We start from the raw sequence: 17,239 nt of genomic DNA, 5'->3' as shown, positions 1-17,239 counted from the left end.
GTTTTAAAAGAACCTTAAAAGTTAACGAACTGTAGAAATATTGTGTAGGGACAGTGTGCTTTCAAAACAATCCTTCAAATGGGTATCTATAAATCTATAACCCCGAACGATTTCGCTGGGCCTGGAAAAAGTGGCATTACGTGCACTAACATGACGACAAAGTGAACTCGAATCCATTTGAAATCAATTTGCCCTATTAAATATTTAAGCAGAATATCAACAGTTGCGTGTGTTGCGGTTGAATGTCAATTGGAAAAGGATCCACATCAGACGCAATTCACGTTAAAAATTTAAATACGAAAGTAGTAGAAAATTGGAAATCACTTTTCACAACTAACCAGATTTTCATTATTGAACACCACAATATTTTCAACGAAACGTGATATGCTCTGAACATTATTGATGATACTCTATCCCTCTAAGCGAACAAATTGGCATTGATTTTAGTTGGGTTGATGTGTCGCTAAGCTGCAATCGTTTATGCCATTTAACATCACTTCGCATTTCAGCTGGGAGGCTTAAAGAACAGGTTTGTATGAGTAAAATCTTAGAAATTCCTTTTTCTGTATGTTTTTTTAAGCGAAAGAATTTTTAATTTTTTTGTGACTTTAAAATGCAAATAAGCTGAAGAATTAAAATACACAGCTAGAAAAGGCACTCGTTTCATAAAAGATTCAAGCTGACATTTTTCCCATAAAATTTTTCTGAGTTTCAGATATCGGTTACCCCTACAAAAGAACGAGTGATTTATGAGATACCGCCGTATAGAACAGGTGATATACAAGGGTCCTCTAACAAATAAGATCCGCATAAATTAATGTCTAAAGGAAGCGGTTCGAAAAAGCGAGCCCAGAGATTTTAAGCTCGATTTAGATTTGTTTAACATAACAATTGAAAATATTCCACTAAATTCTGTTTTAAGAATGGACGCTTAGTGACGGTCAAATTTGGATACATTTATTCGTATGATGGGAAAATGTCCTGATTAAACTTCGAGGATACTCTCTCAATGGTGAAATGTCGATAAATTATTCGATGAGGACTTTTTTGTGGTGCGAGAAGCTTAACGTCGAACACCCTTTAAGGAATTAAAGTGGCTTGATCGAATTTTATATCTTATCGTATAAATTTAGACCAGATAGGGCACCTATCTATACTAACAAAAATGTATTTTTCTTCAATTGTGTGGGAAGTTACTACTTCCTGAACGCATTTCAGCACAGAAAGCTGCTTTTACTTTCCGCATGCAAGTGCGCGAGGAAAACTAAGTGGAGGTTTAAATAAAATATTATGTGCCTTAATCTTATCTGCGATTCGAGCTGCTACTGTCGCCTTTTTCCATGTCCGACGGAAAAGTAACACAATGCAAAGCAGTTAAATGGAATCAATCCCTGCTGCATTTTACGTTTTAAATTCCAGTTTTTAATTTTCCTAATAAGTATGGAATGGAACCAGAGCCAGATCAAACACCGCACGCGAAAAAAAAATATAATTTTTGAAGCAGGAGTCAATATTTAACTGCAACTGTATAGATCAGAAGCTCACAAGAGGAAGATTATTTTATATCTGGCAAAAAAAGGCCAAGACCACAGCAAAGAGACAGCCAGCAGAACCACTTGAATATAGGCACTTTAATGTTTTTCAACTTAGGTTTTCCATCATCTACGGCGAACATCTGCTGGTGAGAACGATGTCGACATAGAAAGAAGGCTGTATATGCATTCCTACAAAAGTGGACAAGTCCAAAGTCGTAGCTCCAAATGAAATATTGTAAAACATGAAAAATAACAGCAGGTAGAAGAAATATTAAATCTTTCCGCTTTTGTTGGCTTAATCCACGTCAGCTTTGAATAGTAATAGTAACTGTATGAAGTTCTCAGAAGATTTAATTAATAATTAAACCAATATTGTTATTCATTAATATTATTAGGATGTTACTGGAAATTCTGATTTAAAACGGACACAGGTTCATCCTGGTACTTTTTTCTGGCGGAATGCACTTGCATCAAATCTCACCCCGACTAAATGCCCAAAATGACCAAATTATAATTTATTTGACTAGCGTAGGTGTTTCAACAAATCTGTGGCACTGTCTCTCACCGTCAAAAGCTAAAAACCCAAAAATATTATACTACCCATCATAAAGAATCACAAAGGAAAGATTAAACGGAAAAGACCTGAAAATCCGTGGTTGATCTGTGTAGGCGATTTGGATATTCGTAGAAACTTTCTAACGCGGTCACTCATTCACTTTCAGCCATGAATAAAAAGTACTTGGAGGTGTTAAATTAAAGCTTCATGTCATGCATTCGAACGTTTTATGGTCCATTATTATTGAAGATTTTTTTGTACTTCTATGAATATACAGGATGATCTAATATACTATGGTTCACTACTGCTCTCTCCACGTATAAACCGCTAGGGTTGCTAAAGTCAAATTAATTTTGTGGCAAACTTGTGAGTCATATACACTGATATTATAATTTTTTTTAAATTACATTTTGGCTGTTTGGTTTCTGTAAGGCACTTCAGTTAAATTTAACCTACATGCGCTGTCATTTTATATGAGACAAATGTATGATTTTCCTTGTTAGTTTAAAATACGATCTACCGCACGATATGCTTGAAAAGAGCAATTACCAATAAAACTTCCCATCATCATCTTAAACTTTAATATTCACACGGATCTTAATCTAGGGGGAGGAGTTTCCGTCAGTTCAACCCGCCTGTTTTAACTAAATATCATAATTCATTCTAGGCAACAGTAGATAAATATTGTATTAACTAGTAAGAAGCCATCGTTAAAATAGATACTTCTGAGATTAGACAATTAGTATTGCGTACCGTGATTCGGTCAGATCCCTCCAACGTGTGCTCTTAATTTCAAACATTGTTATCAATTTTGCGTCGTAAATGGTAAATATCTGTTGTTATTTAAACATTTTTAGGCGTCATCTGCTGTTGCTGCGCTTCTAGAGCAAATTATGTTGAGGATCCCGAATAGGGTTCTTCGGTTCTTGATTGGACATTACCTGAGTTTTTTTCTTCAGGTTCATCACCTTGAACTGAAGAGCGGTTTTAAGTATTTTTTTGTGAATTCATCCAATTTAAATATACGTATTCTTTTTAATTACCTGTGGCTCACTAACATTGCACCCGCTATTATACTCACCAATTTATCACAGCTATTTGGTCATCACATTAATCTCAAAATCTGTCTGCCTTACATCTGCAAATGCTATATATTTTGACTTGTGTATAAACTATTAAATCCCAAAATAGGATATACATCAGAAGCGACCTGAATAATGCCACGAGATGCAAATTTCCGTGGGTCAAATCATCAGATCACTCCCGGGGTTGAGTTGCTATTGTAACTGCTCAGGTCAATGTTCAATTCAAGTAAATTCGAACTAAAAACAAGAATTTTCAAAAAATGCTAGTTTTTCTCAAAATCTAAATACAAATGGTCTATGCAGCATGAGAAATGTATATGTATTTATCGGGTCGCTCCTTTGAAAAGATCCGCTCTTTGTGGTGTTCCTCAATAATGTGTACATTAATTCGGCAGTGCATCTTTAATGAACCGCCGAATTAATCAAAGATGCACTGCCGAAAAAGTGAATAAAAAAATCGTATGAAAAAAATTTCGTTTTTATGTCGCGCATTATTTAAAAAACATTCACTTTTGGGTAAAGGAAAATTGAGTTAAATAATCGTGTTTGGCCCTTGGGCAGTTGTGGTCGAAATTTGCACCGACCAGTCAGAGACACCCTCTATATAATTGTGTGGCTTCAAGGGTCAAAAGTGAAAACCGCCCACGGGAGGATGAACTGTGCGAACGAACTAGTCTGGACAGAACCAGTTGGCCGATGAATGATGGGCCATATTACTTTGACAAAAGAAATTAATTGTTGGAATTCTACGTGTTTACATTGAACTAATATCTAATCATTGACATTACCATTTTAAAAGTCGCCTAGGTGAGAATGTAATAATTACAAAAGCTATTAAAATTAAATCATTAATAATTTCATCACCTATTTACAGCCCCCTATACTCTTTTGCATCTTATTAACCTTGGATTTGCCTATAATAAATCAGCATCGCGTTATATTGTAATTAATTTGCACATATAGTAATCGGTGCTATCATTTTGGACTCTAACGAAACACCTATTTTATTAAATCAATTAATTGCCTCGGACTATAACTTTCACCTTATCAGAGGTGCAATGTAATAAATGTTTGATCAGTTTTTGATACAATATAATTAAAAATAAGCTGAGAATATCTAATAAAAAATATGTTTTTGTCAATAGCTTAAGAATTACTTCATAAATATACGAGAATATAAAATGATTTGACACAGGAGACCCCAGAATAAGAGGGCAATGTCCTGGATTATACGATCTCCTCTCAAATCAAGTATAACGTTCGCCTCAGTCATTCCCTCAAAATAATATTGTTATGCCTTTATCCTACAAGGTCAAAATAGCTCACATATTCTGGGCCACCCTGTATAATATATATTACTTAGTCTTTCATTAAACATCTTTATTTATTCTTCAACATAAATAAATGACCGTTTGCTGTCTCCTAGCGCGGATCTATCAACCCTATATCCATTACCAGAAATTACCCCTTCAACTGCTAATAAAACAATCTACTATTCACATTTCACTGTACCGAAACTACCGATTTGTCCCTCCGCTTCCAGGGACACATGTGCTAAAGTCAGTCCCAAAGGGTTCAAAAATAATTTTGGTCTCCATTTAGAGGGATTAAATTTAAATAAAACAACTGGGCATCAAGCAAAGAAAGGGGCACCTACTACCAGTATTAAGAAATGTTGCGTGTAAAAGAATATCAATTTTTGTACAGGGTGACGCCTTTTCAGTTGACTTAGAGGGTGCACGCAAAAGGGTGCTAAAAGTGGATAAAATTTTTTATAGAGGTCAAGAAATAGTGTCGAATTTGTAAAGGAGATTGACAAGTTTTCATTTATTTAGCAATCCGTTGGTCTTCTAGAGATTATATTCAAGCTAAAATATCAGATATCATTGGTACCTTGGTACTTCTATACTTGGTTTGTAAGTTAGCAATAACGTTCAAAAGTTTAAAATAAGTATGACAGTTTGGTCATCCAGTTCAGAAATTGGTTTGTAGTCTGAGCTAAGTAGATTCTAGTGCGACGCACAAATGAGGCTAAGAGCCCTTCTAAACGCATTTTAGGTCGGGCGAAGTGTAATGCTTTTTGCGACCGTGTTACCTAAGCCGTTTTTATACAACAATAATATAAATATATTTCATAAGACGTTGGTAATTTTGAAATTTTTGCAGAATTATCTCGCAAACAGAGGAATCAGAAAAACAAAATAACAGGGATCGGAAAGTGGTTTTGCGGATCCTTAAGGTCAACTTTCCGGTCTTGACCGACAAAACGTTACTTGCAGGTAAAAAAATTAAACAGAATGTTCATACTTTCTGGCTGGTTATAAAAAAATTTTAAGTTTAAGATTGCAGGTATTTTTCATTGCCTTCCATGGATATGACGGTTTTGCTTTAAAAATTTTAACGAGCATTTAAAGAATTTTCTGCTTCGGATACTCGACCAAGAGCTCTCACGCATTAGACCAAAAAAATATTAGCTACACAAGACTGCCGTGTAGAAATACATACTCTTGTACGGTTAAATCCAATTAACTCTCAAATAACACACACGTACTTTGACAAAGGATAAATCCAAGGATTAAACTCGCGCAAAATTCCATGCATTACCATACGCATGATCCCGAAGCATCTTTTGAACCTGAATAACCTGAACCCTTGGTCGACGGCTTTGTCTTCGAGCAATAAATTTCTTCGGCGGGAAATATCCTTTAATACTTTAATATTTTGGTATGTGTATAACATTGGCTATGGGCAGGTATTTAAATTCGTTCACAAAAATTATGGTTTTAGTTTCTTAATGAGTTTCACGTTCAAGAGCGAAAAATCGACCGAGTTCTTTGGCGTAATTAGATGAAAATAGAGGTTTAATCTTCATCAGTGAGGCCTTTTTCAAAGCCCGACACGATGCTTTTAACAACTGGTCAAGATTTCTTCATTTTTAACAAGATTTCCTTTCTAAAAGAAAAGCTCTCTTTCACTTTTTTGTTATTTAATCGATTATTGAACGACGGAGTCATGTCTTCATTTTATCGAAATTCAGTTAACATCAGAAGGGAGCGATCCGAAAGGGGCCACATTCGTAGGAAATTAGTTTGGACTTTTCACCTTTTGAATAAGTACCCTCGATATGCGATCTGTTATTCGTTTGTTGGGACATAACTGAAGCTATAGTGGACGCTTGTCGCTCATTCAGTTGAGATGGAAAAAAAGGGATACATCAACGACGAAACAGAAACAAAAAAAGAAACAAAGAAAAACAGATATATATATATTTTTTTTTTTAAACTTAATAATGATAAAATTAAGCTAAATAAATTGGTAAAATTGGCTTTACCATGCAAAAATTATAATTTTAATGTATTTTCTGGAAAGGTACAGTATAGTGTCCGACGAATTGAAAATGATTTCGTGGTTCTGTGATTGATCGATTAAATTTCAGCGACGCGACGCCGATAATTTGTGGGGTTAAGCCCCTTTTACAGTTTGCCATGCATCCACTACCGTTGGCCATCGGAATACACGTAAAACTTGCAAGCAATGAGAAAGGAAATTTTATTATTGATTTAGTTGTAAAAATTATTGAACTGGAAAGGTCTTAGGAGACATACCTCTTTGAGTGATGGCTTGACAGCAATGATCAGGACAGATGGGAGGATTTTGGATGATGGAAAACGCAATTTTCATCTATTCCTTAGTGTTAAATGACACATTTAAATGCGCTAAAACAATAATTAAAAAACTTTAACAAAAAAAATCTATCTCAAACCTGTATTTTGCACTACTTGTGACATATTATGAAATGAAGTCTATTTACCCTGAGAATTTATTCAATCACTCTGGGGCGTAACAACTAGTCTTAAATATCCCCTATAAATTAAAAAAATATCTTGTGTAATGACCAAATGTTTTCAATAAAATTTTTGTCTCAAATCGCCACCTTCGAACGGTGTTTAAGCGAATGCGCAAATCTCAGAAAAATCAGTTTTATGTTGAATATTGAAACAGGCATTCTTTCAATTGTATATTCACCCTCTCGATGGAAATCCATTCTGACAAAATATTCGTCTGGGCAGAAAAAACGGCCCAAATCAAGAATAAACTTAGTAATAATGCATATCAACCCATCAGGCATCTAAATCGTTCAAAACATTTATCATCATGATCCGTGCTTTACTGCAATTTGCATAGTCATGACCAGATTAAGAAGGCTGCTTTAAGAATAGTTATGGATTTCACTTTGATAGACCTGTCACTATCGTGATTGACTCATTATAGTAATTGGCTGTTTAGGTCTGCTGTATTAGAAATGATTGGAAGACACAGCTCTCTTTCATTCGAGTGTTAAGAATACATATGTAACCGCTTTTACTACAAATGCCGACCAATGTTTTATCCCCGGACAATGAATGGATAATTACGCATCCACAGACATGCCTCATTAGAACAAAAAACACATCAGAAGAAGAAAATATGTAAAATTTAGGATATAAACACAGTTTCTGGTGATGAGTGGAACTTTGATTCCGTTATTTGAACGGACTCTGAGAGCATAGAAGACCAGCGTTACATGTATGATACAGTAACGAGAAAATAGGAAAATAATTTACATTTGAAAAACTCAGGTAAATTCTTTTCTCAACGAGGCAAATTCAATGTCTGTACGGGGATTAGCCCGCGAATTTCATAGTGAAGACCTACACATCTCTTTCTATCAAGGAGTGGGGGAATTATGGACATAAGCCTAGGTTGCTGAAGATAGTTGTATATGTTAAATCATCTAAGATAGACCAATGTAGAGAAATATAACCGATTTAGGATATCTAGCAATGGACGTCCAAACCCGCTCCTCTCGGCATGCAACATCGGGAAGAGGATAATATTTTGGTGGTTCAGGTTAGCACACATTATTTCTCTCTGACCTGGAGTTGACAGATGCAAAGGGAACTTTTGCATTTCATTTGCATAGAATTAACCGCATAATGTAGTACCAAGAGGCGGTTCCTTTGCCAAAAGCCGCGTAGCAACGAGTTGCCTTCTTCAAGGCTTGTATCCCTGATGTGAAATGCTTAATCTGATTTATTTTAAAACAGTTCATAAGAAATATCGTTTTTGTCTAGGTTAGCACGCAGGTTAGTCCGTGCTAGATTCGTTTAATTGCCTGGCAAACTTAGTCACGTTTAAATATTCCAACTAGTCACGCCCCTTTCGTGCATATAGTCATAATTTGCATTCTTTGAGAAAAACAGTGGCCTCATTGTCGTTACGGACTTCATTTGTAACACTCACCTACGTATAATAACAATTTTACTACCGAACTCTTTTGAGACCGATTACCCTGAAACTACCCAAAAACATACTACTGACTTAACTGGAACATGGTTTATGGGAACAAAATGTAAACAACCAGGTGAAACTAGAAAGTTAAGTAGGACCCTTATATGTTTCAAACCTGTCAATGTCAAAGGTCGAGTTCTAAAACCTTTCAAGAGTTTGACAAAGAAGTTCTCTTGCCATGGCAGTGGGAAATAAAGATTTTATCTCTCACCGGGAGGTAAAGCGGAGTCCCCCCCCAATCGAGCCAGGAAGATCCAATTTTATATCCAGAAAGTTGGTTATATCTAGATGCGTGGCAAATATCGTATTAATAAAATTAGTGCAGTTATAGCTCATATTGAAATTTACCGCTACAGTTATGAACAATAATATCAACGAATATCCTTAAAACCTAATGAGATCTGAGACCTGAAAGTTTTTAAAACTGTAAAAAGGGGGATTTCTATGGCGTGGTTGTGATTAAATTAGAATCAAATCTGTAGACAATTTTGGTAGTCCAACTAGGAGAAACTGCAATTATCTGCGAGTTAATGATCATTGATCACTTATAAAGAACGTGATAATGTGCGTGAAGTCGTTTCTTCAGTGGAACACTGGAAAAAGGGGCAAGCAAACATTCTTTATTCCATGAAAAAACGTTTTTAAATTTATAAAATTAATCAAAGCTATACGAACTCGACATCGGCTGATATCCAAGTGGCCCTATATTATTACGGTGCATTTGGATCAAGTTCAAGTCTTCGCAGTGAGCCATTTCCTTTGGTGAGCGTTGATGCTTACCATTAGGTTAATTTTCTATATAAACCGAATATCTGGAGTTTCCTTAGAAAGTTTTACTGCGAAAGCCCTTTTCCGGTGAATTCAGAGGGAAAGAAACAATTGAAGGATGTTATACACGAAAAGTGAAAATTGCGCAAAAAAGCGTGAACTTCTGAGGTAATGTCAAAATGTGATTGATCTTTATATTCCGCATCTTAAAATATGCGCCAAATGTGGCCCACGTCTGGGCATAGCGACGCGTGGCGTCGCCTTTTTGCCACTATATCTATAGACCCATTTTGCTGTGAGAACTGAAAAGTTAACCTTAGAAAGAAGTCTTATTTCAAGGTTGTAATTATTGGAGGAAATTCAATGTGGATACACAAAACTACTACTCTACGAGGGTTGATCTCCATTGCGTCATTAAAGAACTCTCATTAATCAAAAAACTGAAAGAACTGCGTTCGTCTTTTCACTTTCCCGGCCACCAAGCACAATCTCCAGGCTTCAAAACTGCTCCCTTCTAAACCATTTTGTGAGGATGAAAATGCATTTTACGATAAATTTGTTGTATTCATAGTGCTACTTTAAGATTCACCAAGCTGCAAGTCGACGTGGGCGTGGCCGGCTGAAATGGTTTCCATTTTTAATGTTATGCAAATTACATACAAATGAAATGCCGTTATCAGATGATTTTAATCGAGTCATTGCAAAATTTCTCTGCCAGTACCCAAAAACGAGAGTGTTCAAATGAAAAAAAAACGTGAGAAAATATTGCATTTGAGAGCGGCAAAATTTGAAAAAATATATGAATCTTCTCGCGTATCAAACTTTGTATTACGCGCCGATGAAGTTTGTTTTGACTGGCCGAGTTCTGATCATGTAGAAAGAACGTCGGCATTCGGCGGGAGCGACTAGTTCAGACGATACCCGATAGGGCTCGCGCAGAGCATGCACTGTGTCCGCCATTGGTAGGGAGGCGTGGCCGCGTCGTGACAGATCATTCATCTAAACCCCACTCTACCCCCTTGAACTGACGTGATTGACAGTTGGCAGACGACTGCGGAACGCGCAAGAACTCCGCACGCGCTTCGGACGGCACGGCGCTTAAACGAAAATTTATACACACCGACCCCCATGAATGCGCCGCCGGTGAACCATCTTCAATAACCATCAGAAGCACGTGGGTATTTTTCAGTGTGACAGTGCAGTGAGACGGAAAATTGGTGATATTTTGTGTGAAAACAGTGCGCGGCAGTGACTCGAACGCTCAAAAATCGTCGTAGTGCGGGCAGTGCAGTTCATGGCTCAGCCACGGGTACGATTATCGTCAAAAAGACGAAGAAGATGACACGTCAAACGTCGGAAACGCATCTACATTGCTTGGGTGATTGATGGATATTTCAGTGCGTCAACATCAATCAGTAGCTAATGAATGAGGTTCGCAGATGGACATCTATCATTTAAGCCTAGCTCACTCTTGCGTATCACAACACCGCGACGCTCCTGTAACCGATTCGGCCCTGTTTACTTTTACCCAAGGACCAGTTTTTATGGCCACATGCATACATTATCCGGCGGCTTGTCCAAATTCGGAACTTTCCATGCCACCCTACAGTTATTATCATTGGCCGCTTGAAATACCCCTGCAAGGCTCGAACGCTTTCGCCTTGCTATCTCTGTGCCTCTGTGGATGCAACTGCGCTTCTGAAATATAAACATAAAATATGAATAGACCAAGGCAACCATCACCATAACACCTAAAAGCAACCTAAATTGGTGTGACCATAGAACCTCATTAGACTCGACATTTCGTTGTTTGTCTTACCAAAGCCCAATTAGACCACCTTGAGGTCTAGTTGGCAATTTAATTAAAAGCTTTTGCACTTACTAGCAACTAAGATCAACTAAAGCATTATTTTTTGGTTTACTTATCGTTGTTAACACGCACCACCTTACATGGCCGAGTCCTTTGAGTGGAGCCCTTCCATATTTTGACAAAGTTCCAAGAACACGCCAACCTTTCTGCCTGAGTATATGCTAATAAAACCTTTTCATTTAGAAGGTTTGATGTTTCAGTGAAGGTACCTAAAATGTGCAATTCGGGGCACAGTTGCCAAGTCTAAGTGAGTTAACTGGGATCTTAATGGTACCTATAAAAGTTACTTCTTTGTGGCAGACAACCCAAATGAGGCTTATATTGTTTAGGCACCTAAATTCTCTGAAGGCTGCTGAATAGACTTTTGGAAGGAAGATACCTGTCTAGCTTGATCTCCCTAAAATGCGACTCAAAGTTCCAAGTCATCTTGTGGTTTTGAAATATCATCCTGGTATGCGACGAGGAATTTAACCGGAGTAGTGGAATTAGTACTTTGCCGACTTACGCAGTACTGACGCTGCATACGTTCGAAATATGGAGCTGTTGTCTTCTTCCGACGGTCTTCAAATTCTCTCCTTTGATTTTGCACGCATACCGCTCGGCAGACAAGGTTCAAGGAGTCTATCGTATAGAAATACATCCACTAAACTTTTCTCATCGATTTGTTCCTTTGTTTCTTACTAGAAATTATAGATACAATGAAGAATTCTTCAAATTCCAACTCTTCACTTTCCGTCGCAACTGGTTCATCGATCGTTTTAACTCAGATTTACTCCATGTGTGTTCCTACAATTTTTCTACTCTTCTTTCTACTATCCGATACTTCTAGGACGATGCACAGTTTTATGTTCCGCTTTATGGAACTATTATGGATTGAAGTGCTTCAAATATAACTTTATGTTGATGTAGATAAGCAGCTTCTGAGCTCTTTCTTTTTTTCATTTCGATTTTCCGGCGCGAATACTCAAGTCTATCTCGTCGTGTGATTCTTGGATAATTTGGATCCTCGTTGGAAGCGATGGTGAATATATGGAAACCACCAATTTGTCCGATGCCCTTGTCAGGCAGTCTCAAGTTTTGTCTATAAACTTGATCAGTTCCGTTTCTTGTTTCTTGAAAAGTGCTGAAGAAGTACAGATCGCAAATGAGCAATGCCCTCAGCAGTATTGTGAGGAACGTGTGGCGCGAAATGGGATACAAGGAAGATTCTGGATGTGTATACCTAGTATGACCAAGGTAGGCGACTTAGCTTAGTAGAACCGGTTCTAATACGTACAAGAGGATTCCACTTCAACTTCGTTAACTAGTTTTTCCGACCAGCTTTTTCAAACTCAAAAAATACAGTAATCACTCATTTACGTTGCACTCATATCTCCGATGAACTTCCAATCTTTTCAATTTCTTGCGTTTAAAATTCCCGTCGCAAATGCATCCTAGTGACTGACCCTCTCTGAGCATCACTTTTTATTAAATTATTCACATCTACTCTATTTAATATTTTTGAAATATAAATGCAAATAACCAGTGTGTGGTGAGTACCTAAAACTCGAAGTTAAGATTCAAATGGAAATTTCGGTGTCCGAAGAAGTGTTTGTGTGCGACTCGCTGTTCCGTTCGTTGTTTTAGCCGATTTTTCCGCCTCAAATGGGCCTTTGTATGTAATTTTCCGACGTTTACCACGTTCTTCCGTCCTCTGTGAGTAGGCATTTCCAAACCATTTTCCAAACTTCTAAGGCGGGATTCGACATTCTGATTAAATAGGGATTTTTTTCCGACGAGAGCGGAACATCTCCGAACTCCTCCGTTTCCGTCGATCTTCCGAATTCCTTTAACAGCGCTATTACGTTTCCCAAAAGAACGCTTAAACTGAATAAAAACTTTTCCCTGTTTCAAGATAGCGAACGACAAGTGTCCGTTTTATTGTCGTTATAAAATGTAATCGAGGTTTAAAGGCTAACAAAATTATGTCTAAGTTTGAAATAACTTTGAGCTTCTGACCAGAGAGGACATTTGGGCTTTAGGAGGTTCGTAAAGAATTCATAAAGCGCCGCGACGCGTTTCTTGGGAAAAATGTCCCTGATGAGGGATTAACCTAATCGCTCGGTTTCAGTTTCATTCCTGTTGTAAATTATATAAACTACATATGGCAATAAAATTTATTTAGGTCTAAAATTATTGCCGCTAAATCTAATGTTTATCCGTTTATGGCTTTAATTCCAGAGTAGCTACTAAATGAGGATCTTATCTAAGAACTTACAATAAACACAAAATTTTGATGTATTTCGTTTGGGACGAGGTGCTCTTCCGCACAAAAGACGGGCTTATCCTGGTACACATTTTGAAGATCTGTCTGTAATAAAACATGTCATATCAGGTATATTTACAAGGAACTACTGTATTTTCTTGACTACTTTTATTGCTTTACGATGCCAATAAAAGTTAAATCCTTTTAAAGCTTTACATTATCATTTTGCCCACCATTTTTATATTTATGAATTAATCTTTTTATATATTTATTAATAATGCGGTACAAGGAGTATTCCAGTAGGACAATCACAAGATTCAATTATCAGTTTTTTCCACAAATACTTTTCGCTGCATGCGTCTTATCGCGCCTATTACCGATTCTTCCTCTCTCAGCGTTACCCGCTTCCGAACTCGTTCTATAAATACTGGTAATTAACATTTTTTCCCATAGAAACCTAAAACCCCGTTAAATTCCACCACAAAGAAATCACACCGAGGAAAATATCTTCAAATTGTGTCAGATGCTCTTAAGGCACACCCTCGAGCTTATCTGTGTTATGGTATTGCAACTTTATTTTAATTATAATCCGACGGCAAGCAAATAACGCAGCAGCATGTACTCCCGTATGCTTTTTGAATATATCGGATACTCCAAGAGGTCACATGGCTTTAAAATGACGCATTTTTATGCCGGATTCAAGGCAAAGGTAAATTCCACATAACCCTTATCACATTCGAGAATTTTGAAACTAGATATAACATAGAATTCCATGAGAGTCATTTGCCCCAGCTTTAGCCCAAATCCCTGTCCTCAAAAGAACATAACTAATACTACATATTGCTAGCGTGCGATAAACTTTGCGTTGTGTTCTGTCTATTTACTTCACTCGAAGAGCCATATTACGATAAACAGAATGTTACTCTTCTTTGAGGGTACGAAAAAGTGGGTTCGTCGCACGCATCTGCTAGCCGAAATTAACACTTTAAATGTGTGGTAATTTTTTTACAGTACGGAGAAGTAAGTAGCGTGGGTCAGTGTCAGTTTAAAAAGTGTTTGTGAACGGCGTCAGTCCGTGGCCACTGATGTGCGTGCGGTAAATTTTTTTAACGCGCTTGCGCCTTCACACCAATAATTTTTAACACACAAGTGTAAAATATTTTTTATGAGCCGCAAGTGAGGGCGTCATTCGGGCGGGTGTATTTGGATACCTCTAGCGAGTGGGGTATACTATTTTCCTCACGGCTAAAAAAATATAAAAAGATTCACCTCACTTGTAAACGACCTTCATGTCATTGAATTGGAAGTTCGACATTGAAGCCACTGTGTTAACGCTGTCGACAGTCATTATGCTATAATTTTAGAGAAGGTTTACTTTCTAAATTAACATCTCTTTGCTGTTTGTCATTGGACGTATTCGGCCTTACTGACTAATACAAATACATTTCTCATGAAATTTCATGTTTACGTTTAGAGACGCCATGTTATAGAATTCTCAGTTTTTTGGTTGGTCAAAACAGCACGATATGGTTCCCTAACGCATAACTTAAGGACATTGCTAATTTTCTAGCCCTCATTTCGTAGATGTTATGGAAATTTTCCTAAGTAGTCGTGGGAAAATAACTTGAATTAGCACAGCATCGTCAAACCTATCAGACAACTGGAAAATTTCGATTAAGTTGAACTAATCTGAAGGATTAAGGATTACCTAATATATCAGGAATCTCCCATAAGTAGGATTCGGTTTTTCTTAGACTAAAAATAAGCTTTTCCAAGCCGCTACAACTTGTATTTAACCCACTTTTTAACTTCTTAGCACCGATTTTATAAATACTACTTTTTCATATGCATAAGTGTTTTTCGTTGTCACTAACCAGAGGAGTATCTACTGTAGTAGTTATTATACTTCTATATACAAAAATCATGGAAAATTACAATACGACCACAATTTGGCATGCCTAATTCTCGTACAAACGAACAAATCGCAATTTATCAAAGTCACAGATAGATATCATTTTTTTTTGTAAGTGAATAAAGGTGATTTTATATACTGTGACATGGATGAGGTTAGTTGGCAAAATGCACAACAGAGATAAAATAAAAGCGTCAAACTTTGTTAACTGGATGTTTATGAAACTATCAATTTTTTATGCATACACATTTTCCATAGACTATCAGACTCGGTAGCGCCTAGTAGCCACAACCGCAAGGTTTATGGGTCTAAATTAATTATTTACCGAACTCTAATTGTTTTTGCGGTTCATTTCTAAACATTTTCTAACATAAAGATTTTAAACTTAAATAGGTTCCTATGTGTTTGTAGCCAATTGTTCGTTTTTTTTTTCATAAAAACTATTGAAAGTTTTCACCCAGTAAAAATTATTAGTTTATCACTATCTGCCTCTCCATGCCATAAATCAATTTGCTTCTACATATATCCCAAAAAATCACAAGGACTGAATTCTGGAGAGCGTGCAAGCCAAGCGTGAATATCTAGCCGAACAAAAAAGCCACAGTGTCGAACCAAGTCACCGATCTAACAATAACGCATAGTTAAGGTAGAAGGCAACCTTTTAAACCCTGAGATTAAGGTACTTGCTAAGCACGGCACCGCCGACTTTGAGTCCCCGAAAAATCCACTATGCACGATTAGACGAATTCATTCACAATCCTGCCAAACAATCTTCAGAAAACATTAAGCCTGCAAACATTTTCTTAAGTACGATGTGTACGAGGGCTACCAACCATAATCGTGACCACAGCCAACCAATACATATTATAAATGTATGTTAATTGAAGCTCATATAACAGTTATTTATCTAACGAATGCAAGAAGTGATATTTTGATACGGTTGAAACAAAATTCAACAGCAACAAAAACTCTAGCAATTTAGTATGGTATAAAGACACCTTTGCGATAGTACGTGATAGATTCAATATTTTGAGCTATAGAACATCATTGTGTCAACTTAATTAAATACATATTTGACATTAGATATTTGTATTAGCGTTTCAGAAGCTGCCAGTTTCATATGAAATAGTTATTATTTCCCTAGCAAGTGTCGAAAGTGACTTTCGCACGTGTTAGGTACACAACTTAACTCTATGTTGTTTTCTGTAAATTCGATTCAACATTAATGTGCAGTAAAAAAAGTTGCGCAAGCGCACAACAGGAAATAATACCGTACGCATGTTAATGTCAGGCCGTTTGATTGTCCAAGAAACATTTTTGAAAATTGGCCCCACCAATCATCTGCGACTTCACATTGTTCATAAAAACGTCGACAAATAATGTTGAATATTTATTAAGCCATTGCTCTTATTTTTACGGCTCAAGACGTTTTTACAACTTATGCATAGGGATAATTTCTGCATACTTTGAAACTTTAAAGTTGAGCCCAACGAGCCATTTTACGCGTTTATCACCTACCTGAGCCATGCGACGGCCCAAGAAGGGAGCAAGCACTCGGTCGATGTGTTCCAAGAAATTCGCTTTCTCATACCTGCGTTTCCCTTGCCTTCTACCCTTACAGTAAATTGTAAAGACGTCTGCAATTCACAATTCCCACTAGCCTGGGGGTCTTATCACTTGGTATATTTACCCCCTGTTAAATATCTGTTTACGTTTGAACTTAGACAGCTAACCTATAAAACTTGTAAAGTGTCCGGTGTTGTGATACCATATGGAGTATTAATAAACGGTGACGTGTTGCCTTCTTCGAAGTGGTCGTTTACGTTAGCACCACCATTTATTCAACATCATTTTAGGTGTAACACATTGACATAACGCCAGTCGAAAGTAGTGATTTATTCATTCGTCATGGATGTCCTACAAAAAAACGTAAATAT

General features: G+C 37.0%; 1 protein-coding gene across 5 annotated transcripts in view; it reads left to right on the top strand.

The window, feature by feature from the left end:
* Nucleotides 1-10,280: 10,280 nt before the first annotated feature.
* The window catches only part of hth (homothorax), a 161,293-nt gene continuing 154,334 nt past the window's right edge, over nt 10,281-17,239 (top strand). Inside the window, exons 1-2 of one of the 5 annotated variants that reach the window (XM_066299819.1) lie at nt 10,282-10,584; nt 17,159-17,231. In XM_066299819.1, coding sequence (XP_066155916.1) covers nt 17,211-17,231 — 21 coding nt within the window. In that variant the 5' untranslated portion in view covers nt 10,282-10,584; nt 17,159-17,210. Of the gene's footprint in view, nt 10,707-17,158; nt 17,232-17,239 lie in introns of all 5 variants that reach the window. The other 4 variants (XM_066299820.1, XM_066299816.1, XM_066299817.1 and 1 more) reach the window with 4 other exon arrangements.

The sequence above is a fragment of the Euwallacea fornicatus genome, chromosome 34 (genome assembly GCF_040115645.1).
Source record: "Euwallacea fornicatus isolate EFF26 chromosome 34, ASM4011564v1, whole genome shotgun sequence".
In the NCBI taxonomy this organism is placed as follows: Eukaryota; Metazoa; Arthropoda; class Insecta; order Coleoptera; family Curculionidae; genus Euwallacea; species Euwallacea fornicatus.
Note: the sequence above shows the minus strand (reverse complement) of the source record. Positions and strands in the feature narration are given on the sequence as shown.